This window comes from Phalacrocorax aristotelis, chromosome 19 (assembly GCF_949628215.1).
Source record: "Phalacrocorax aristotelis chromosome 19, bGulAri2.1, whole genome shotgun sequence".
Taxonomy (NCBI): domain Eukaryota; kingdom Metazoa; phylum Chordata; class Aves; order Suliformes; family Phalacrocoracidae; genus Phalacrocorax; species Phalacrocorax aristotelis.
In genome coordinates this window covers 4,712,564-4,735,642 of record NC_134294.1, presented here as the reverse complement: position 1 = coordinate 4,735,642, position 23,079 = coordinate 4,712,564, and the positions used below count along the sequence as shown (strand labels likewise).

General features: G+C 46.2%; 3 protein-coding genes across 3 annotated transcripts in view; all 3 read left to right on the top strand.

Annotated features, from left to right (window-relative positions):
• Positions 1-5,320, top strand: part of TMEM201 (transmembrane protein 201) — a 30,014-nt gene extending 24,694 nt beyond the window's left edge. The window contains exons 10-11 of the mRNA XM_075113832.1: positions 455-586; positions 1,022-5,320. Of these exons, the coding sequence (XP_074969933.1) occupies positions 455-586; positions 1,022-1,119 (230 nt within the window). The 3' untranslated portion in view covers positions 1,120-5,320. The remainder of the gene's footprint in view (positions 1-454; positions 587-1,021) is intronic.
• A 1,803-nt stretch (positions 5,321-7,123) lies between these two features.
• PIK3CD (phosphatidylinositol-4,5-bisphosphate 3-kinase catalytic subunit delta) overlaps positions 7,124-23,079 on the top strand; it is a 55,282-nt gene continuing 39,326 nt past the window's right edge. The window contains exon 1 of the mRNA XM_075113966.1: positions 7,124-7,208. The gene's annotated coding sequence lies outside the window, so the exon portion shown is untranslated. The remainder of the gene's footprint in view (positions 7,209-23,079) is intronic.
• LOC142066655 (forkhead box protein L2-like) lies at positions 7,499-9,142 on the top strand. The gene has a single exon (XM_075114409.1). It carries the CDS (start codon positions 7,557-7,559, stop codon positions 8,220-8,222), a length of 666 nt encoding a protein of 221 aa, XP_074970510.1. The 5' UTR covers positions 7,499-7,556; the 3' UTR covers positions 8,223-9,142.

Here is a 23,079-nt window from a genome sequence, read left to right as displayed (position 1 = left end):
GAGGTGGCTTGCAAGCAAAGCCGTGCATCATCTAGGCCACACGATAGATGGGAAACCTTCAGGAAAAACCCAGGTGGTGATGACTGTTAGGCTACCAAAGCTCCCATAAGAATCCACTGGCCTGGAGAGCTGCTTGTCTGCCAACACAGATGCCCTTTTCTCACTTAGTGGTGCCCCAGGGATAGTACTGCGACTGCCTTCACCTTTGTTTGGATAACTCCTTCAACCACGGGTGTAGTGATGCTGATCTGGACAGTGGATGAGACAAATATGCAGGCAACTTCTGCTGCGCAGCAGTGAAATTTGCCTTTTGTTTCCAGCTCCCATCCTGAATCCTTTAATGATTTTACCAGGCAACCATTCATTACTCACATCTAGCTTTAGCCTGGTAACTTCTGCTACTTTTGGCTTCCACTGGCACCTTCTGAATTTTCCTATCTTTTTCTCCTTGCAGATATGAGATCTGCTATGGAAGGAGGGAGTATTTGCAGTGATAATTCCATCAAAAAGGAGGATCGCTCATCACACTCATCTGCCTGTGTGGTAGACACAACTACCAAAGGGGAAGATTTGGCAGGCTGGAGAGGTAGGTGCAAGTCATGTGAGTGCTCGATGTATGTGTGAGCCTTTCTATGAGAGTAACTGAGCTCTTTCCTGTGCTCTAGTAGTGATCTGATCTTGAGATCAAATAAGAGCAGCAAAATGGATCTTCTGCCTGCTATTCTAAGACCTTAATAAGGCTATTCCTGTTCTTTGGACTGTCTGAAGAATACTGACAGTGCTAAACTGAGATAGAGGAAAGGGCTGGGGATGCGGGTGTTGAGAAGAGCAATGAGATTAAAATAGAACCAAAGAGAGCAGTGGAATCTTTCCTGACAGGGAAAGTGCTTCAGCAATTTCTGCTTATGGTGAAAATGCTGGGCAAAGAGAGGGAAAGGAGCCCAACATATGTTCACTGTTATTTATCTCATCAGTTCTTTAATATCTCTTTTTTTCCTTTGTGTTGTCCTCTTCTACTAAGGTCATTTTGGTAACTCCATTCTCCGAGGTCTGCTAGCCGTGAGTCTGACTCTCAATGCTATCTTCACATCAGCCTACGTCTACCGGAGTCTGCGTTGATTTGTGCCAACACTCCCTTTCTTTCTGGTTCCACCTGCTTCTGAGGAGACAAGAAGAATTCAACCATGGTTTTGTGTCTAATGGCTGTGCCACTGGTGCATGCTGTTTTTTAAAGAACTACTGTATGCTCAACTGTCATGACAAGGAACGCAGATACCTGCTGACGTCACTTCCAGGTAGAACATATCATAGGATTGTCCCTGGAGGTGGCAGGCAGAATTCCCAGAAAGCTCCAATTCAAATCAAGAAGCCGGTCAAATGGCCCATGCACTTTCTTTCAAAGGAACTGACCTGAGACTCAAGCCTGAAAATGTGTAAGCTGTTTTTAGGAACCCATCCCCAGCTCTTCTTTCTGACATATTAACCTCATGCTGATGGTGCTGGTAAAATGAGGAGAATTACAACAACTGAGCTGGAGAAGAGGGATGGCTTAGTAGCTGGTGCTGGGCTTTGGCTACTGTAACAGCATTCCCAGCCTTTTTGCCCAGCAGTTCCTCTTCTCTCTTCCCTTTGGCACTCTCCTCCAAATTATCAGTGAGTTTCCTTTAGTTGCCTTAAGCTTGCCTAAGCACATGGGTGACCTTGGCTGCTCTGTCATATTCCTGCATCTGATATGTCTATGTGCTTCCACCTGGGCTGTGCCCTGAGGCCGCTTTCACCAGTTGCCATTCTGGTCATGCTGGTTCTCAGAAACTGCTGTCTGTACATACCTCCAGCCAGCACTGTTGCTGTATGTATGCACAGATCCCAGACAGACATCCTTTTGTTGTTTGCATTAGAAAGAGGAAGCCCGCTGCTTTATCCAGGAGGCATTAATTCTGTTACAATTAATTCTGTAATAAGCAAGGATCCCTGTGTGATTTGCACCATAGTCAAAGGGCTTCAGCTCACAACTCTGGCTGCTGGTGTTTTCACTGAAGCAGCGAGCTCTTGCTGTAAATCGCACAAATCTATTCTATTAGAAGCTACGCGTGAAGCTGTCTGACTGTATATATTTACCCAGAAATGTGACGCCTCAATCTGATATTGGAATTTGCTAAGTTACCATTTAAGATATTTTTTACTTAGCTAAATGCCAAGGTGCTCTCAGTGACAAATGCCAAACCTGCTTCTGGACAATTAAACCTTCTGGATAGATTCTTCTTTTCTAACCCAAAGGAATTAGCCCTAGATTTTCAAAAGCAGTTTATCATTTGGGGACCTCTGCTTTTGCATGAGTCTTCAGCATTGCTTAGAATTCAGGGACCATTTAGAGTATTGTGCTGAATACTCAAAATCATTTAGTACATCTTTGGTAAAAAAAATCTTGATGTTTATGTTTTGATTCTTAAATCCCAAGTGCAGAGAGAAGATTTAGCAATGTGTTACGGATACCTGATGAAAAGAGCCAACTGACATTAGCTATGTATTTCCTGAAGCAGGACTGACACTATTAAGAGTTTTTCAATTGTCTCTCCCTTTGGGCTCCTTTACCTCAAACTTCTTTTCTCTTTCCTCTCCCTCACCCCACTGTCTGTGCATCTTGAATTAGTCTTGGGCTTACTGTGTCTTTTTCCTCCCTTTCAGTTCTGCTGCTGTTCCCTCTATTGTACTCTTGGGCGTGCACAGAAACAAAGCGTATGTCTGCTGATAATTCTCTGCCCTTTACCTGAAATTCACCCCTCGCGGTGATGATCACCCTTCCTTTCACTTATTTTTTTCTTGCATGTTCTGAGCTCCTACCACAGCCTCACTTAGCGAGTACATCGTGTGACTGACAGCCAGACTCCAATCAGCACGCTATATGACAGATTAAATGGGGCTTTGCTGCTGGTGATTCAAGCACTGAAAAATTAAGTCACTCTTGGTCCTTCCAGTTTCTTCCTGCACTGTTTTAGCAGCCCACTTCCAGCTGCTCCTCCCCATCCTCCCTTGTTAGTGAGGCCTGTTCATTGCCTACTCTGCTCCTCACAGGCAGAGGACAGACCTCTGCTCACACATGCTGATCTGAGAGGCTGTGGAGGTGTCACTGCTGACTCTGCATCTTCCTCTCAGCCTCTTCAGAGTGTTGGTCAAGGGCTGCACAGCCAGCACCTCCTATACAAAGGCCCAGATCCAGGATAGAGACCCGCAGCAGAAAGATGTGCTGCAGGTTGATGATTAATTCTTTTGTAACTTGCATGAATTGTTACTCGTAGCCAAACCGGACCCATAACCTTGTTGTAAAGAGATTTTTGTCCCTTTTATAGCCTTTTGCAGGCTCACTTAAGCATGTGTATAGGCAAGATGCTAGCAGACCAACTTACAGGCTTCTATTTAGACCTCTGCTGTTTGAGTTTGATGATGTCCTGGTGCAGTGTGTGACATCCCATTGATGGATCCTTGTCCTGACTTCCAGCATACCCAGGGGCCTCCTATGCAGAGACAAACCTGCCAGCGAATACTGTGGGTTTCCTTGTCTTTATTATGCCAACAGATGTGCACTGTGACTTCACGTATGCAAACTTTCCACTTTCACCTCCCAGTCTGCGCTGAGCTTTACCATCGCACTCACCTGGAGTCCAGGCTGGTCTCTGTCTCTACCAGATTGCAATACAAATTTTTCCTCCTTTCCAGCAACCAAGGAGCTGCAGCCTCTCAACACACCTCTTCTTGCCCATATTCCAGAACAGGAACACTTTAATCTGTCATTACACTTCTGAATCTGCTCACTGAAACTGTTCTCGGAAGAGTATTTGGTGACCTTGTCCAAAGCAATATAAAGACTTTGGATTTTATTGCTGAAGAGGGAAGGCAACCAACTTTTTCATTCTGGTGCTAGAACACTCTCCAGTGGTGCTTTCACGGTTGTGAAGCCTTCGCTTGACTAGTACACACGGGTGTACGTGTGCGCGCGCGCGTGTGCATGCATATGTATAAAAACATTTGGAGGGTTTCTTCATTTCAAAAGATCTGAGCCCATGTTTGTCTTCATATTGTTGGCCTTAATCTAGCTCTTAGGTACTGTGTCTATCTTGCTGCTGTTTTCTGTATGTAGCTGGTTTGGAGGAAACGAAAGATTATCTGGTCCCCCTGTAAAAATCTTTGTGACTGATGTTGATCTTCATACAGTGTTGTTCAGGGGTGAGATTTTATTTTTCTAATATTTTTCCTACTGTAAAAACTGTTGGGGTGTGTGGAGTGGAAAAGATCTTTACAAATGGTTCTGATAAAAATTTGAGCATTACTTAATAACAACAATTAATGATTATCCTGTGGGATATAAATGAGCTCCATTTCCAGACCTTTTCCATTACCTGCCTTCCCTTGAAAATGCCCAGGTACTTTTTCTTTGGATATGAGCTTGCTAGCCATGTTCTGAGACCTTGCAGAGACTTTTGATGATTTTGCTGTTCCAAACTAGGAAGAATATGGATTCTAGAGTCTGGTTCCAGTTCCTCAGTCTGGGTAGTTTGGCAGATGTGACAAATATTATGCACATATCTATTTGATAGGATAGAAAGAATTTGTAGAATGAGTTGCTGACTTCTGAAGTTCTGAAGATTTTTAGATAAAATCTTAGACATTAAATTGGTCACTGTGGCACTGGGGTAAAAAAAACCCAAAACCTCATTGCTGTACATGTAGCCAGATTCACTGAATTTTACGCTTTCCGCTCAAGCAACAAATTTGACCTGTGAATATTTTATTCCCACTCCCTCTTCTTGGGCAGTGGGAACACCTGTAAAACACTGCTGAACTGACTGGGTTCCGTAAAACAGGGCAGCTGGAATCAAGGACTTGTGTTGTCTGTGGATGCTGCTGTGTTTTTTTCCTTCCAAGCACCATTCCTGGAAATAACCGTGGTCTTAACCTCTCTCACAGACATTTGTTAGAAAGCTAGAAAAGGCCCATTTGGCCAATACTTTTTTTCTTTTTTTAAAATATACTTTACATCCAGAAATTATCATCACTGTGTCCTGTGGTGGGAGTAGGGGACAGAGTACTTTTGGATGGGTATCTAGAGAGGGTGAGGAGGACAATTTTGAGTCCTAAACCTTATTTCCTGTGAAAGAAATACTGTATGTCGTGTGTATATACTTGTTTGAGGAGCTCTAACACTGTACAGTTTAGTTAAACATGCCCCAAGGGAGGAGAAGCTGTTTCTCAGACATTTTTAGTTCAAGCTCTGTGTTTAAAGAGGAATATTTTTCTTTAAAAAATAAAAACGAATAAGTTTTCACCTTAGTGTGATTCTGTTTCTTGGGGAACTGAATATCTTGGGGGGAAAGGGAGACAGTATTTATGCTTGTGTATGTGTGTCTGGTCAAATTAACTTTGATCTCTTCGCTCTTTTAAAGCTAGCAAGAACTAAGAGAAAGCACAAAGCTTTGTGAGCTTCCCCAAAGCAAGGAGAAGTTCATGACGGTGACTTGGAGATGGAAGTGGAAGAGGGAAGTACTTCGTTATGCTTTGAAGGCTTTCCATCAATGAAAAGGGAGATCACCTCCTGTCATTAACTGATGTTCTGAATTTCTGCCCGGATGCAGCTGCACCCCATAGGTACCTTGCTGTCTCAAACTCCTCTGGGATAGGGGCTGTCACTGACGTACCTGTTCCCAGAGAACCCTGACCCCAGCTGATGACCACAGGGTCGCGCGGTAACACCGGCACTAGTTCATTTCGTCTGGATTTTCAGTACTTTGGTAAGCAAGGGAGGAGGGGTGTAAGGGAGGCACTGAACGCAGGTGCTTTGGTCCTGATCCAGCCATCTTCCAAACACACATATGTCAGCAAGAAAGCCATGAGGATGGGTAGGGACTGGGTACATGCAAGGGATGTTCAGTGAAGCCCCAGAATTCGTCCCAAGATACACACAGTCACAGAGTGTCAGCGTGGTCTGGTTATAGGCACACCGTATAATCTGTGTTCATTGCGCACTTGTGGGATTTTTCTCCTCTGTGAGATGGGGGCTGAGAGTCTTTCTAAGATCTTGCTTTTATGTGTTATTTAATAGTCTTTATGTTTTTATTTTGTAATGTAAATTAAGAGGCAGGTGACAGAAGCTTTTAGACATAGGCTTTCTTAGCACAGGCTTCAAAGTCTCTAGTTTTCCTCCATTTATACTTTTAGGACTCATATTTTACTTTGTTAAAATGCACTGCTAACTTGTGTTAAGACCTGGCAATGTATTCTGTCATATCTTTAAACACCTGGAGAAGGTCTGTGTGTTGCTGTGCACAAGGGGATGCACTTCTCAGATACTTTTCATTCCCCCACCCTTCCTCCAGTGGTGGGGACGTGGTGTTTGGTTCTGCAACCTGTTTTAATTTTCAACAGTACCGTTCTATTTACTTTCTTTCTCACAGGGCTGGCAGAAAAAGAGCTAAGCTGTGGTCATACAGGTGAGTCTTCCTGTGCTCCATCAAAGAGCTTCCTTCTGCTGTTGGCAGATCTGTTATAACCAGTAGGGGTGTTTCATTTTTAATAATTAAAATATTTCCGCCTAGCCCAATGAAAGTTTCCTGAACAAAGACCTGTGCAGTGTTTTTAAAATGAGGCGTGACAGCATGCTTTGACCCGCCACTGTCGAGCTACTGTTGGTAGTTTTTGTAAACTGCGAACAGCCTGATAGTCATCGATGTTTTCCTTCTGTTTCTTAGCTCTGTACAACTTTTGGAAAAGAGGAGCTGATTCCTTCCAGAATAGTGAGTCACGATTTTTTCTTTAATTAAGGGTTGTAGATGGTCTGAGTTCGGTTTTTGTTTTTTTAGTTAATCAAGGGTGATCAAAGAAATTTCAAAGGAGAACGTGTGTTTTAATTAACTTACTGGCAAAGGCAGGCATGCATCGTCCCACTAGTAATTCTTTATACGGACGTATTTTGAAGCACTGGGTGAATTGTAGCGCTTGCACGAATGCGATGCCGAGAAACCCCCGATAGCTGCAGCAGGGAGCTCTGCTCCTCCGCCGTTCCGTTCCCCCTCGGTACCTGCGAGGATCAGCTCAGCAAACACTTCCCCTCGCGGCCATGATGCTGGGGTACCGGCGGGGCGGGGGCCCTGACTGCCAGGTGCGTTTGCGTCTGGAAGTAGCGGGCGTGCAGCCGAGCGCCTCGTCGCGCCGAGACGGTAAGAATCCATGATTTCGGCTGGGTTTTACCACAGGTAACCTACAGTTCTGCGCTAAACTTTGCCGGGGACGCCCTTTAAGCTCTCAAACTGGGCTCCCCCCCCTCCCCGGCGTCGTGCCCGGGGCCGGCGGGCCCGCTCCCCTCCCTCCCCGCGGCTCCCGGCGAGGGGAGGGGGGGGGGGTCCCGGCGCCGCCTTTGACCCGCTCCTCGTTATTTGGGTTTGCGAACCGAAAGCGACGTCCTGACCCGCCCGCGACCCCGAACAGTCACCGGGGGGGCGGGGGGGGGGGGGGGGGGGGGAGAGAGGGTTTAGAGGGGCAGCGGCGGGGCCGGCAGCGGGGGGACCATGGGGGAAGCGGAGCCCGAGGAGCCGCGGGCGGCGGAGGGCGGCCCGGGGGCGGCGGAGGCTCTACAGAAGCCGCCCTACTCCTACGTGGCTCTGATCGCCATGGCCATCCGAGCCAGCCCGGAGCAGCGGCTGCCCCTCAGCGGGATTTACGCCTACATCGCGGGGCGCTTCCCCTACTACCGCGGCGGCCCCAAGGGCTGGCAGAACAGCGTCCGCCACAACCTCAGCCTCAACCCCTGCTTCCGCCGCCTGCCCCGCCGCGGCGGCCCCGCCGCTCCCCGCGGCGGCGAGTGGGTGCTAGACCCCGCTTTCCAGGACATGTTCCCGGGGGGCGACTACAGCCGCCGCCGCCGCCGCCGCCCGCGCCGCGCTCCCCCGCCCCCGCCTCCACCGCCGCCGCCCCCCGCCGCGCCCTGGCCGCCGCCGCCCCCCGCCTGCCCGCACGGCCCCTGCGCGGCGCTGGCCCTGCCGCTGCACCGGGGGTGCCGCTGGCCCGAATTGCCCGGCTGGGGCCCGCCCGGCTTCCCGGGGCCGCCGCAGGGGCTGCCCGCCTGGGCGCTCCCCGGGGGCGGCGGGGCCGGGGCGGCTCTGCGCCCGGCCGCGCCGGAGCACCTCGGGGCCACCTGCGAGCCGGCGGCCAGGCCGCCCTCCTCCTTTAAATGAAGCCCCCGACGGGAGCGGCGCTGCCGTGGGACGGGCGCTTTTCTGCTCGGCAGAGCTCGAGTCGGCTTCTGTGGCGGGTTTCGGGGTGCTTCTGCGTCTGGACTGGATTTCTGAGAAAGCGACTTAAAACCGCTCAGCTGTTGGGAGACGCCTGAAGGAAGATTGGGCTGAGAAGTCCCTGTTGCAGTGACTAAGATGCGCAAACCTTGCTTCTCTCTTCTGGGCTGCGAGCTGGGGTTCTGCGCTGCTGTATCGGTTTGGATTTGGGGACTGGGGGACGGGGGTTATGAGTTTGTTGTTTGAACCTTCAGGCAAGCCTGAAAGGCAGCCGCAGACCTGGAGCAAGCGAACCTTGTGTCTTCTCGAATCTGAAAGTACGTGAAAAGTCCTGTAGATGCTAGTCCTTGCAAAAGCGAAACTTGGTTTGTGCAGGGAAATTATTTTTTCAAGTGGCCTTAAACTCGTTGTGGAGCTTTTCTTTCAAGGTTTATGAAACAGCGGTATACGCATTTTTTGTTTGTTTGGGTTTTGGAGGGGGGGGGAACCCAACAACAAAACACAAACGCCAACGATCTTTGGAGTCGTTCTGGGAATCTTGTGGGTTTGTATTTAAAGTGAATCTCTGGGATTTTTCGTAGAGCAAAGGGTGATTTTATATTGTTGCTTGTTACATATGTTCATTGTTAATACGTTTCTTAGGAATGATGCTGTAATTACTATGTAAGGGTCTCTTCCCCTTTTAATTTCAGAGGGAGTACTTTATGCTTTTCCCTCTGAGTAAGGGTTTAGAGACAAAAAATGCTAATAAGAGCTGTGATTTAAGTTTAAGGGAGAGGAGAGTCCAAATACTGTTACATGAAGAGCAGCACTTGTTGTATGTTATATTTTATGACTTCTGTAATAAACAGTACTTCCTAAGAGTTGTGGTTTCAGAAAGTACTTAAACTGTTTTGATGCTTTCTTGATGATCCGTGGAAGAAGGTGCAACTTAAGTCCGGTTTTATAGTTGTTACTTTATACTTGTTTATACTTAAAAAGTGATTCTGAATGTCGACTTTAAATTCTAGCAATATGATCTAAACAATGCTGGAAATACTGTTAGATTTAGCTGGGCAACAACTACAGTTGTCCTTACGGGATGCCAGTGTATTCAAGATGCTGCAGTTTTATGATCTTTCAGGTTGCTTTTTCTTTTCTTTTGGTGTCCTTTTTCATGTAGCTCCTAGTAATCTTGACCACTAAACCACTTGCTATACTTTGACCTTTACTTGAACTTTAGTTATAAAACCAGTCAGTGCCCAAGGTAGAATGCAAGTATGTAAGAATTGTTGCATTTTGAAGCTGCTGGTAAGTCTGTATGTAACTGAAACAAATTCTTCTAGGTTTTTTGTCTTAAATAATATATGGTTCTGTTCTGTTTTGGCAGAGGTTTTAAGTCCCTGCTGTGGTTTAGAGCATATGTGAATAATACATGGATGTGAAACTATGGTTGCTGAATTTAGGGTATAAGTTTGACCTCTGCACTCCCGTTAATTCCACTGTGCACAAAGCTATGGAAATAGGAGGAGTTTCTGAAAGTCTGAGTTTCTTTTTGTGTGATTCTCACGGGTCACTTTATCAGCTAAGCACCATACTCAGGTTACTAAATCTGATGATGTTTCAGCCAATAATGGTCTTTTCCGTAAAACAGACCTTTTCTTTGGAGCTTGAAAGAGTAATGATTGTTTTCTTCTAAAGGATTCCCATTTTATTCTAAAATAATGAATGGATGTGTGCATACAAAGAAGAAATCAATCTGTGTTCTTGCGTAATTGTTTTGGTTCAAACAGAATTGCCTTCAGGGCATGGTATAGCTGGTGTTAGTACAAATACACCCAGTATTTCTTCTTTTGATATTTCTTCTTCCTGTTCCATTGTAGGTAACGTGTAAAGAGGGCAGCTGTCCAGTCACATGTTAAATTTACTGTGCACTCATGCATTAACTCACTGTTTGCCCAGGTATTAAATAATTATTTGCTCGTGCATAAACTGACTTTGCCCTCATGCACAAACCGGTTGTGTGCTTATGTCTGAACTTTTAGCTCATGTGTGGACTCATCATGCCTTCAGGCATAGACTAATTGCTTGCGTGTAAACTAATCCTGCCATTGTGCTTTCGGAGCATGGTGTGGCCAGCCTTAGTAAGACCGACCTGGACCCTGGTAGTAACTCCTTTCTACTCTGTTGTGTACATAACTTGTGAAGAGTGAAAGTGTCTGCTTTTGTGTGCCTGTGTGCCTGCACTTTCATACGTGGATCTCCAGAGCTAGAAGTGGAAGGGAATCGAGTCTTGGAGGACGCTTTCTCAGGGGTTTCTCTATGGCTGTAGCTGTAGGGCCACTGGGACGGGCACCCTCACTCTCTGGCTCCATCACACCCCATCCTCACAAAGAAAGGGATTTTCTGATGTTCTCTTTCCCAGGTAAAGGTCCAGTGCATGGGGTCTTCTTGGAAATGCCTTGGTGGGCCGTGGCCCTGTTGCAGGCAAGAGAGTCTTGACTCAGGGAACTTTAACATCATTGAATTTATTGCCAGTTAGTATAACTTCTCGTCACTGGTTTAGGTACAGTGAAAAAAAACCCATAAACAATCATACACTTAGGGAAATACCTGCCTTTCCCAGGCTCAGTTTAAGCCAGACACCTGTACTTCTCCTTTCTAGTCTCAACTTCCCGTGTTTTTGCCAAGAGTTGGGCTCCATCCATCCCAATTCCTTTGGGGAGGTGACAAGTGGTGCAGGAGGTTGGTTATGTGCGTAAGGATTTCTGTATGCTGCTCCTGGTGCTTTTTACTGGTTTTCTGTCACCTGTGGGCTGCAGGCTCTCAGCAGGGTCTCTCAGTCACTAAGTCATCTTAATTGGGCTAATTGTGCCCTTCTGCACAAATGCAGTAAAGGCTGCGAGTCATGCCCAGTGCAAGCTGCAAAGCCGGGGCCCAAGAGAGGGCTTTTTGAGAAGGCTTCTCTGTTTTTTTAAATGTGGAATACTTGCAGAGGGGCAACAGCTGCTCCAGTTTCTGAAGGGCCAGTTAAGGATTTTTCTCAGGTAACATCGTGTTACCCAGAGGTCCAGGGTCAGCTGGGGGGTGCGGTGCCCTCCCCTCAGCCTGCCCAGACACCTGGGAACACACACGGCTGCATCTTGTCTGTGCTAATGAGAGCCAGAACCTTCTCTGCAGGCGCTGCTGGACTCAGTGAGCTGTGGTGGGGCCAAGAGGTCTGACCCGCACCAGCCTGAGCCCATGGGTCTGTGCTGTCTCTTGGTTTCTGCAAGGTGCGTACCTCCGCGTGGAAACCAGACTTGAACCAGGGATTGCTTTTGGAGCAGAGCTGCCTGCGACCCCAGCAGGTTTCTGGCAGGAGATGGACTGGGGTAAGCGACTGCAAGTTCTTCTTTGCGTAGCAGCCTATTTTGTGACTTGGCACCCTCACACTGGGTCGCATGAGGGGAGCTCTCTGCCTTCCCCGTTGTGGGTCCTGTCTTGTGTGTAGTCCCACCAAATGCATAGGTAGGGGTATTTTTATCTGCCTTTAAGTGAAGATCGCTTCTGCCCCCGTTATTTCCATTGAAAACAAGGATTGTATATAGTTAATTTTACAGGCCGAAGACAGCAGTCCAGGTGGTATTCTGAGAGTCTGTGTGCCCATAGCTCATGAGGCACTTGGCAGCGGTGCCTTTGCATGGGTTCAGAGGGAGGTATTTGTTGCCAGTTTTTACAAAGTGCGTGTTACGGTAGCAGCTACAGGTTTCAGGCCTGGGCCAGGACCCAGCTGAGATAGGCAGAACAAAAAGATGGTTTCTATTTACAGCTATTCAGGCACTTTACTGCACATGTTGCCCAGCTCATGTAATCTTGCATGTAGCAAGAAATAAGCATCTCATTCTCGAAAGTGGACTTAATTGTGTTTTTCTGGCTTTTTTTTTTTTTGGTTGTTGTTATTTCCTGTTTTAACTTTCAGATGACTGTGACTGTAGTGTGTGAGGCATCCATTCTCACACAACAAATGATGAGCACAGTGGAAATTGTTAGCTACATCTGGTCCAAGGTTTTCAAAACTAGAGATTTTGGGTCCTGGACACATGATACCCTCAAGATTTCCGAATAGCAAGCATTCAGAAGTGCTTGTTTGGAATTCTTCAGTTGCACTTAAATTTGGGAACAGGTAATTTATATTTAATCCTGTCTTTGCTGTCTTTGGCATGTTTGAAATCCTGCAAAGACTGTCTTATCCTTCATCTTTGTGTGTGATTCTCTGAGTAAATGAGTGATCTTCCCAATTAACTTTGGATTTTCAAGGGGTTGGGGGAGGGGCATGTTCTTGGTGTTTGGGGATGGGTTTTTTGGTTTGTTGTTGGTTTGAGGTTTTTAAGTCTTTCAGGATTTCCTAAAGCAGTTCTAGTTTTTATCTTTTCTGGATGTATTTGATTATAACTGTAGCTTACTACAGACTTCTGTGTATTAGTCTTCACAGCTACAGCATTCAGGCCTCTGGTATTTCTATCCAAAAAATGTTTAGCATCTGGAAGAGGAAAATATGGGTCAGTACATAAGCCTTTGTTTTATTCAACAGCTGCAATAGGCACTCTGGAAGTGACATTTCAAGCTTTATGTAATTACAAATACATCGTAAGAGCTCTGTTTATGTGTTAGGTTTCTGAAGAACAAGAAGTAGATATGGATGGGGCTAAATCCTGAAAGATAATACTGTGTGTTAGAAACTGGACTTCCAAGTCCTAAGATAAATTTTCTTTCCTGATCTTTGAGCACCACTTGTTGTTGAAAAGACAGATTGCTTAGGATTAAGTGTCAAAGGTGTGAAGGGGTAGTGGCAGTACTACAGTAAAGACTATCCCTGTCCAACACCTGGTGTATACATTCACACGAGTAGTAGGGAAATGTATGTGGCTACGTATATATGCTAGTTGCTTCTGCAAAATTAACAGAGAAATAAACGTTAATTAAACTATTCCTTTCATCAGGGTAGAACTCCTATAAGCTTTATTGTAACTGTGAGGCTCTGCTTGCACAGTAGCTGTGTGGTGGAATCATAAGGCAGGCAAAAAGAAATTCAATAGTATGCTAATGCCTGTGTGCAATGGATAAAATGTTGTATGTGATGCATGAAATGCTGAATGTCTTGTAGGCAGTAGAGGCTGTGAAACAGAATACAATATATCAGGCAAAGCACAAGACAGTAGTCTTGAGTATCCAGTTAAATCCTATTTTAAGATGTGCCTTGTGAATAAATGGGTGCAGGAGATCTGTGCATCAAGAAATCCTAATAATATTGCTAAATTATACAAGGTGATTACAGATGCAGGAACTTTACGTTGGTTCAGCTCTTTTAAAAAATACACAGGTGTATGATGCTTTTGGGGACACACGGAAGAGTTAAGAGCTTTGTCTTCTGTCTCCAGTGGGTTCATGTGTCACATTGGTCCTTTGTTACTTTTAGCAGCCTGTTTAAGTTGGTACGAGAGATTTATTTGCCAGCACTGTATTGGTTCCGCAGCTTTTCCATTTGTGATTGCCACTAGGTGGTGCGTTGGTGCCAGCACACCAGTGTTAGGGATCCTTATTAGTGGGGCTGAAGTGGGTCTTCAGTTAAAGACCTCAGCACATCCATCCCCTCTGGAAAATGAAACAATAAATACCTGTTGGAGCAATGTCAAAAGGAGATTCTAAAAGGCTGCAAATGGAGATGGGAATATGAGTTCAACAACTGTTTTCACCTGAAGTAGTTTCTCTTACTCACCCCCTTCCAGCAGCATCCCCCATCATGCTGGGCTTGATTAATTTTTCTTAAGGTGATGGGGCCTATGGGCAGGTGCAATCAGATGTAGGTGGAATTTATTGTATTCCTTGTAAGAATAGTAGGGATGCACATTGCAGAACTGTCTGCGGTCCAGGATTGGAATTGCAGACCACATCGTAAGGGGCCTTGCTCTTCCTCCTCTCATGCTCCTTTTTGCACCTGCTTTGTCTTTTGTTTTGAGCAGGTTTGAATAATGAGCCACATTCCCAGTAGCAAATAGTTAGGTCTCTTACGTGGATGTCTTGGAAGTGAATGCCACAGAAGAGTTAATCATCTCTTCTAGGTGTCTGCCTTCTCCAGAGGCTCCTTCGATTGTCAGCAGAGATGGTGTCTTCCAAAGAATGATTCAGAGCATGTAGATGAAGGCCCTGCTCTGAATCGCTGCCTATAGGAGCATCTCTCTTCATCAGTTATTTAAAAAGACAAAACTGAGGTCCTGGGAAGACTAGCTGGCTACCTCTGCCAACAAAGGGGGGTGCTGGGAATCCCCCTCGGTGTCATTCAGGTGCTCTCACCGCCTCCCCCCTGCCTTACTTCTGTGTCTGGAACAGAAGACTTCAGTGTTGGCTGCATTTAAACCAGGGGGATTGTTCATGGGTTGCATGGCTTTTTTTAGCTGCTGTGGGTTACTGGGGGATCTCCTGTGTTTTGCGTCCCTCTAACAGCAGAGGGTCTTGTTGGTAAGCCTCTTTCTCTTGGGTTTGCTACTGCATTTAGAAAATGACCTCTGCTTATTTTTCTTCAAGTTATAGCCTTCAGTCAACATTCTTATAGGTTTTATAAACGAATCACAGCACGTATATCTATTTGCAAGCAGTATAGGGGCTTTGAAAATAACTAAGTAAATAGTGCATTCCCCTTTCCCGCCAGTAGATATCGGACTATTTAATTCTTTTCCATTGTGTTGCCTCACATCTCTCTTCACTCCTTCCCCTTTCAGTTTTAGCAATTAAACTGGTTTAATGTGTTATTAACAGTAGAAAAGAAGGGCAATTTGCCTGTGCACAGTGCTGAATTAGTACAGATGTGAAAGAACTCTGACAAAACCCAATGTAGGGAGATGGCTGCTGATATCTTAATGTGTTATGGCCTATAACTGATCCTGAGCTGTCACTCGCTATGAGATGTGCTAGGTCATTTGTGGCTTCATGTTGTGAACTGTTACCTGCCATGGCTCGGGTTGTGCGCTTATCCCACCTGCATTCACTTTAAATTTTGAGCATTAGTCTCTAGAAGCACGAGGCAAGCTGGGGATTGTGTTTGTCTTTTTCCCTTGCTTTCGTCGTCACCAGGATTCCTGTGACGCTGCTTCTTTTCCTTTGTTTTATCCAGTTAGTTGGTTGACATAAAACCAGATGTGGTTACATGCAGAGATAAAGTTGGAAATATTTTACATGAAATGGAAGCCAGGGTGTTTTGCTTGTTTGTCAGGGGTTTGCTTGGCCTTTCTGTCCCCTGCTAGTGTTTTTGCCCCTAACTGTTGTTTCCTCTTGTCCGCCCTTTTAATCTCTCAGCCTTATGTAGAAGGCTTGGAAAGCTAAAGGTGTGAGCAATGAAGACTCTTGCAAAACAGTAACTTTTCTGTCAGAAGTTGCCAGCAGAGGGTGAGTTGGGAGAGCTGTGAATGCTGAGAGCTGTAGAGAACCTGATCCACTGTCTCTCCAATAGACAGACTCAGAATCCATATGCCTTAAACAGGTTATATATAGGCATAGAAATGATACTAAGAGCTGTTCGGATGCAGCAGGTCGTAGATAAAGTTGAAATAGTCTGTAAATGGCCCTCAGTAGATATTTCAAGCTGCAAATCTGAACTCTTGGAGATAAGGGGATTACATAGTTCTCCTTGGAGTTCAGAGCGTAAAATAGATGCAGAGCTGCCTGTGGAATAGTGTCTGTTTTGACCTGTTCCTTTAACTCCTTGGCTCTGGGACCTTCAGAGCAAGAATTAGTTGCGTGTTACCTCCCAAAGCTAGCCGAGCTTTAGGACTTTTCCTGTGCACAAGGGACAAGAATACCCTGTCCAAGCTACAGAGAGAGCAGTGCTTTAAAAAGCAAGCAAATAGTTGTGAGTGGCCTACCGCAGAGGCTGCGAAAGGGATAAATGGGCAACAATTCAGTCTTTCGTCTCCCTTCAAAAATCCCTTTGGCCTACAAGAGCTGCAGCAAAATTTCTTTAACTTCTTGAATCTGGTCTGCCCAAAGTAGTGGCTGACAGTGGTGGTGAAAGGCCATCTGCCTTAGCGAGGGATAAGCAACACAGGAGGAGAGAAGGAGAGGTGAGGAGCGATCCCAATTCCCAGTGAAAGCAAGAGCAACAAGGGAGCTCTGAGAGGGGAATATATGGGAAATGATGCTTCATGGATTGTCTGGAGGGAGGTAAGGTACAGCTCCTGTTCCCCCAGGTGCTCTGGGTGTGCTGAATCCTCTCCAGTCTGTTTTCCCCTCCCCAAAGTCCCTTGGTCACTATTCTCTGTACTGGAGGGCAGTCGCTGGTTGCAGTCAGTTTGGCATCTCTCTGAGCGTGGCAGGGAGGCTGCAGAGCCCCACATAGATCTACCTGCCTTGCTCTTGCAGCATTTCCAGAACCTGGCTGCAAGAGGCAGGGCTGCTGCATGGTCAGAGGTCACTCCCAGCCATCCCCATCAGCACAACCTCCTAAAGAAGAGGGTGCGATAATGGGAGCTCTTTGCACGCAGTCCTGCCTTTTCCACTACACTGGAGTGGATGGAGTGTGCTGGGGCTCGAGTTAATAGCGAAGTGTAGCAGGCACTCCAGGAATCTCTGATACCTGTGGGTTTAGTCTGGCTCTCTTAACATCAGCTACACTCCCACTTCTTCCCCTCCCTGCCCCCAAGACCAGCAGAGTCTAGTGAGACACATTTCCCTTCGTGCTGCTGGATTTCCCCTCCCTTGGTGGCCCTCTAGCCATGCAACTCCGTAACCAGTTTCCCGCAAGTACAGCGTTTCTCACTGAGAACGTGGCCTGTGGTAAGGGGGTGGGAAGGGAAGAGGGGGTGGGGTGCGTGTTGGGGGAGCTGTTGCTGCTGCAGTTTCATGCCTCAATCTGTATTCTCTCTCTTCTCTGCATAGCTTCCTGTTTTTTCACACCACTGCTCTTTGAAACAACAAGCTGCAAGCAGCAAGGAGGATAGGGGGTGGAGGTTAGTAGGCTGGAAGAAGCCTCTGGCGACACTTGCAAAAGGTCTGGGTGCAGGCTCTGGAAAAGGCACTGTGTGCTTATGTATTTCTCTGGGTGTGATCCTGTCGTGGTGTACCACAGAAGTGGCTCTCTGAGGAGGTGGTGCTGTGCTATGCATGTGCTCCTTAGAAATGCATCGCTCAGTGCTGCGTGATTGCACCAGAGCTCTCCATTAATTTTCCTCTTTGACAGTTGTCTTCCTCGGCTGTTCTTGAATGGACAAAACTAGAATTTGTCCTGTACTTGGGCATCTTGCAGTAATTAGTCAGATGTAGTCAGTGTCAGAATAATATCGGAAGGCAAACCACCAGTACCGATTCCTGCAGAATTTGGGATTTTATGCTTTAAAAAAAAGAAAAACACCAAAAAGCCAAACCCGTGCGGTCCATGTTTGCTTAGAATATGAAATGAGCAAGCATCTAATTTGAAGTGCAAGTTATGAGTTGCCCTACCTTTCCATGATGTCGGGCCGCTGGCTGGACGACAGCAAACTGCTCAGAGAAGTCATTCCCAAACACTGAGCCAGGCAGCCTTTGCTAATGGTTTGCAAAGAACTGAAAATTCTTAAGAGCTGTGGCTTCTGTTTTTCAGATGCCTGATAGCGTTCACAGAAAACAAAGAAGTCGCATTAGGAACTGTTGTCAGTGTAATTCCCGTATTTACTGCTATGTTTTCTCCCCTCTGTTTTGAGAGGGAGAAATGGTCTGTTTGATCATCAGTAAAAGGCCAAACGGGAAGAAAGCTATTTTTACGGTATCATTGGGATGAGGGAGCTGCACCAGGAGGTGTCCTGCTTGAGTCAAACCTATAGCAGAGTCCTCTCCTGAACAGCACTTGTTAACAGTGTTGTTTGAAAACATTTTTTCCAGCCTCCCACAGACTTAATATAAGTGAATATCTACTCACTCTAGTTAAATCCATAATTTGCTTTCAGTAGATGAGTAACTTGTAGGGTTGAGGGAGCTGCTCTACCACAGAGGACCAGTATCGTGTTCACTGTAGTATCTGATCTGTGCTCTTGTTCAATGCCACGCGCTTCAGGGCAATGATTGTTGCAGAACGGGAGATTATTTTTAATCTGAAATCACAGTGTTCTTGCTTGTCAGCCAGTGAGTCAAGAGATAAATTCTCTAGAAGGAAAAATTTTTGAGGAATTGGGCTAGATGGCTGCAGGTAACTTCGGTTCAAGGCGTGACACAAATGGGTGTTTCCAAGATGCTGTTTTTATTGGCGACATCAGACCCTTGGTTCGCTAACATGTTGCTAAGTGACTTCAAAAGCTGCTTCTGTGGATAACAGTTGCAGAGTCCAGAGAAAGGTAAACAGAGGATTAGGTTGCAAAGTCTTGTTCTGGCAGCGGTTCCCCTCGGCAGGAGGCGGGTGGGCAGCCAACGGAGCACAGCTGCTCGCAGAGTTCCTTGCTTGCCAGGCAGTACTGTAGGAGGATGAAAAATGGGAAAGATTGCACCAATTATTGAGCCTTGTAACAATAATTAGCAAGACAACAGCAGGCAAATGGGCAGGAGGAAGGAGAAAAACAGCTGCCAAAGCGTGGAAAGATAGGAGTTCACTGGAGATGGAAAGGAAGGGGACGTGGGTATGGCGCCCCTTTAATCAGCGGCTTGGGAGAGAGATGAAAAATTAATGTATGAGCTTTGCATGCACAGTAGAGCTGGGCAAGGAGGGAGAGGACATCTCCTCATTTAAGTTGCCCACTCTTGGCTTCTATCAAAGGCTTCTGCAAATTAAACGCTGTTTTTGTGGCTTTTCAACAGATGTTACCAGTGGTACCAGATGTGGCCAGTGATATAAGGAGCGGCAAGAACAGCTTGTGCAAATGTTTGCTGAGAAAAATTGCCTGGCTTTTCCATGTATGAATTGGTACCAGGGCTGTAAAGGAACTGGCCAGAATGCTGGTTAGTCCAGGTTCCCAAATGACAGGAACAGGCTTCTATTAGGCTTCAGTTTTCTCCTTCTCTTTACAGTTGCCTCCAGAGCCACCAGCAAGCATATGAATGACTCTTGCACTGTAACGCTGTGGTCTCTGATTTGTCCGCAGAGCTGTCTACTGTGAGAGAAGGATGTAGTAAATAAGATTTAAAAGTGAGTGGGTGCTGAATGTAACTTTGTCACTGGTGAACAGGCATCACCGTGAAATCATGTCTTCCAGATTAATTCCTAGGGTCGTTGTCCTCCTGGATTTCTCACAACATGTCTTCCAGGGACCTCTGTCTAGATTGTAGCAGATGCTCTCTCCTCCCGGAGAGCTGCAACTGAACGGTCTCTCACCTGACTCTCTGCAATTTCTTGCAGAGATCCTTTTCTATATTACCTAAGCAGATTTTTTTGTTGTAAACCTGTGCGATGTGCACAGATAGCATAAAAGCTGCCATTGTCTTGTACATTAAAGAAAAAACCAGCCTGTCATTTGGCAGCTCCCAGTCCTCCCAGCAGAACATTGCTCTTCACTTAAGGCAACCAGTTAAAGAGGGGAGGAAAGCACTGCAGGGGTAAACCCCACTACAACCAGATGCCTTCTGAGCATTTGCAATATGTAGAACTGCTGATGTGCTCCTCTCCTTCAGGGAGAGTCAACTACACATACGTAGTAGTGGGTGATACAGTCACCCGTGATAAGATCTAACAGATATCTTTATTGAAGTAAATAAACAAGTATGAGCATAAACTTAATGGCTGTCTTTACTAGAGCTCATTTGCCTCTCTGTAATGGAAAGTTTCAGGGAAACTTTGGGGGAATTTGTACACATGCAATCAGAGCTGCTGACTCCTCATTCAGAGAGGAGAAAAACATTGTTTTCAGAATCAGTTATGCTGCCTTTTTTTTATGGCCGCTTCCTCTATTTTTTGCAACATAAGAGAAGCAGTGTGACTGATTTTAATTTTCTGCTATAAGGCTGATCCCAAGGGAGTAAGCGGGGAGTACTGCTGGACAATTCAGTCACTGTCGTCTTCTGATTCTGCCAGCATGGAGGAAGACTGCTTTCCTCTGGACCCAGATGATGAGAGCACTGTTTACTGGGCTCATTCAGTCTTTACTAATTCACATGTGGGCAGAACTGCCAGGACACGTGTTTACCCGTGCCACCTTGTAGCTACAAAGGTCTCCAAAGTGCAGCCAAGGTAGCAGGCACAACCGTCCCTTGATGAGCTGCAAACACTGACCATCTAGAAAGTGATAAAAAATTAATCAAGGTTTGACCGTCCCAGGGCTAGGCATTTTGCTATCTCTGAAGTGCCTGAAGGGGAAGACTGCTCTCTGAGCTCTTTCCTGCGCAAGTCTGTGAGATGTCCTCATCCTTACTTTTTTCACAACACAGCAGGATTTCACATGCTGTGTTTTGTAAATTGAGTAGACTTTCAGCTGCCTTCCCTCCTTTAGTCAGCTGGACCCCATAAAAGAGGCTTAGGAAGAAGAGTACGGGAAAATGCTGTGATGCTCTGGATTGAACAATTCCCAGTGCTAAGTAATCTGTTATCGCCAAACGTGCTGGGGGTGTCTGTTATCGGAGATAAGGGGAGACAAAGGGTCAGTAAGGACAGGAGCCATGAGGGACAAGAGCTCAGCCGTTCTGGTAAATGAGATCAGACGCGTGTACTTGTGCATCTCTCCTCTTGGCAAAATACATTCCCAACCTCTGTGGACTTTTGCTGGTTCCGATTCAGCAGTGAAAAAAGAAAAAGATCAGGTGTGGGTTTTGAGGGGTTGGTTGGTTTGGTTTTTGTCACTTGTTAACCCGAGGGAGCTACTCCAGTCTTAAAGTTTGCTATGCGGATATTTATGTGACCACAGGGAAAAGACTGTCTGGTGTTTCAGGAGCAGAAAGTAGTGCTAACCTCCTGCATATGACCTCCCAACACAGGGAATGCACAGGAGAGTGCACGGGAGTAAACAGCAGCAATCAATGAAGCATTGAAAGGAAGAGAAGAATGGTAAATAAATAATGAGCATGGGGCAACAGTCAGGGCATGACCTGTTAGCACTGAATGGTCTGTAAGTGGGTGCTGTGGCTCGGGTTGTAATGGCATGACATTAAAAGCCCATATGGCATCATCAGGAGCTCGGTGTTTTGAGAGGGCATTCATCTGGCTCCAGGGTGGGAGCTAGTAAAAAAGACAAGTGTGACAGGCTGGGAAACAGTGCAGAAAGAGAAATGCTTCTTTAAAAAGAGAAGTCTGGGGAGGAGGAAGGGTATATTTTTAGTGTCAAACGGCTTGTGAATTTCTTTTGCTTTTGCCACAGAAGGAATCACATGTGTAGTAGATAGATATATTTTTGTTGGGGGCTTTTGGGGGTGGGAAGGAAATGCCTTTAAAGGCCCCTTTTCTTTGCAAACTTGTCTTTAGAGAGTTGAGTGAGCGTTTTGGCTCCCCAGAGTGTCCCAAAGGAACCTGACGGATGAGCAGGTGGGTGGTGTGTGGTCAGCACAGAAGCAGGCAGGAAATGCTGCCATTAGGGGTTCACTGGGGTGTTGGGCCATACGTCTGCAGCAGGCTTGTTAACCTGTCAGGCATCTGACTGGTGAGCCACGCATGTAGCAAGCAGATAACCACAACAAGAGGCATCGTCAGTCAGGTTTTACTTTCGCCCTCACTCTTCTCCAGCCTGCGTAGCCCGGGATCAGCTGCTGATACAGTTTGCTGTTTTGCAAGCCCCATGCATCTGTGCTGTAGGAACAATGCTGGGATTGCCCAGCGCGCAAAGCATGGCAGGCGTCGTGCTACAGGCAGTTCGGTGCCCATAAACTCTTTGGACAGTGTTGAACCCACTGAAACATCTAGCTCAAGACCTGGCACTTCTGACCCCTCAGAGGAAAACAAGCAAAGTTTCTTGCTGTTTCCCTATCGTACCATGAGAGCGCTGTTCTTTGGCTGAGAATATAGCAGTTTTAAATGGGATGGTAAAGAGAGACTCTTTGTTGACACTAACATAAATTGAATAGTTCTCTCTTCTGGTGCCTTGTTTCTTGTTGCTAGTTCTTTCAAAACTTTTCCTTCTAGAAGTAGGATTTTTATGGTCAGGTCATTGGAAACCCTCTTGTGGTATTCTAGCAAATGGCTGTATTTGGTCTATGTTTTCAAGTGGTTTCCATGTTTCTTGGTATCTCCGATGGGAACTCCAGATCACTTCGTTCTCCAAGTCACGCAAAGCAGTGTGGCTTGGCGTGTGCTTTGGCAACAGTACCGTGCTGTACGTAGTGGCACATACCGATGAAGCTGGTGCTTTATGGAGAGAGGCTGCACAGATTTCACTAAGCTTTTTCCATTAAATTTCCAAGCCTAATCCTGAAAACCTTGCCTTCCCAAAGTTGTGCATGAACTCAGTGGCACAATCCATCTCCTTTTTCACATTGGTTTGCCCCTGGTTTCTTCCTGCAGGCATCCCAGCATCGTGCCTGGGAGCTCTGCTAACTATGTGTCTGTTACTGCCCTCTCCTTATGCCTGTCGTTTTCCCATTTTATCCAGGAGACTTTGCTCTGTGTCTTTCTACCCGTGGCCTTTTGAAAAAGAGCAAATTGAAAATCTGGCTCCTTACTGTAGATAATTTATACCACTCACTGAAAACACTAAACAGAAAGTGGGTAGGAGGAAGGAAATGAGAGGTTGAGGTTTTTCCTGTTGCAGGTAACAAGGAAATAAAATGGGAAACTTGGTGCAAAGTTGTCATCTCGCTGAGCCCCCACCGGCACCACAGGTGCTTTATGGCTGCTTTTGTTTGATTTATTCCTCTTGGTGTCAGGGGAAAGCTGGACTTAACATCTTTGTGGTGGTGCACAACAGGC

Bases quoted from the DNA above. Each gene is read 5' to 3' on its own strand.
- LOC142066655 (XM_075114409.1), top strand. From the start codon at position 7,557: ATGGGGGAAGCGGAGCCCGAGGAGCCGCGGGCGGCGGAGGGCGGCCCG.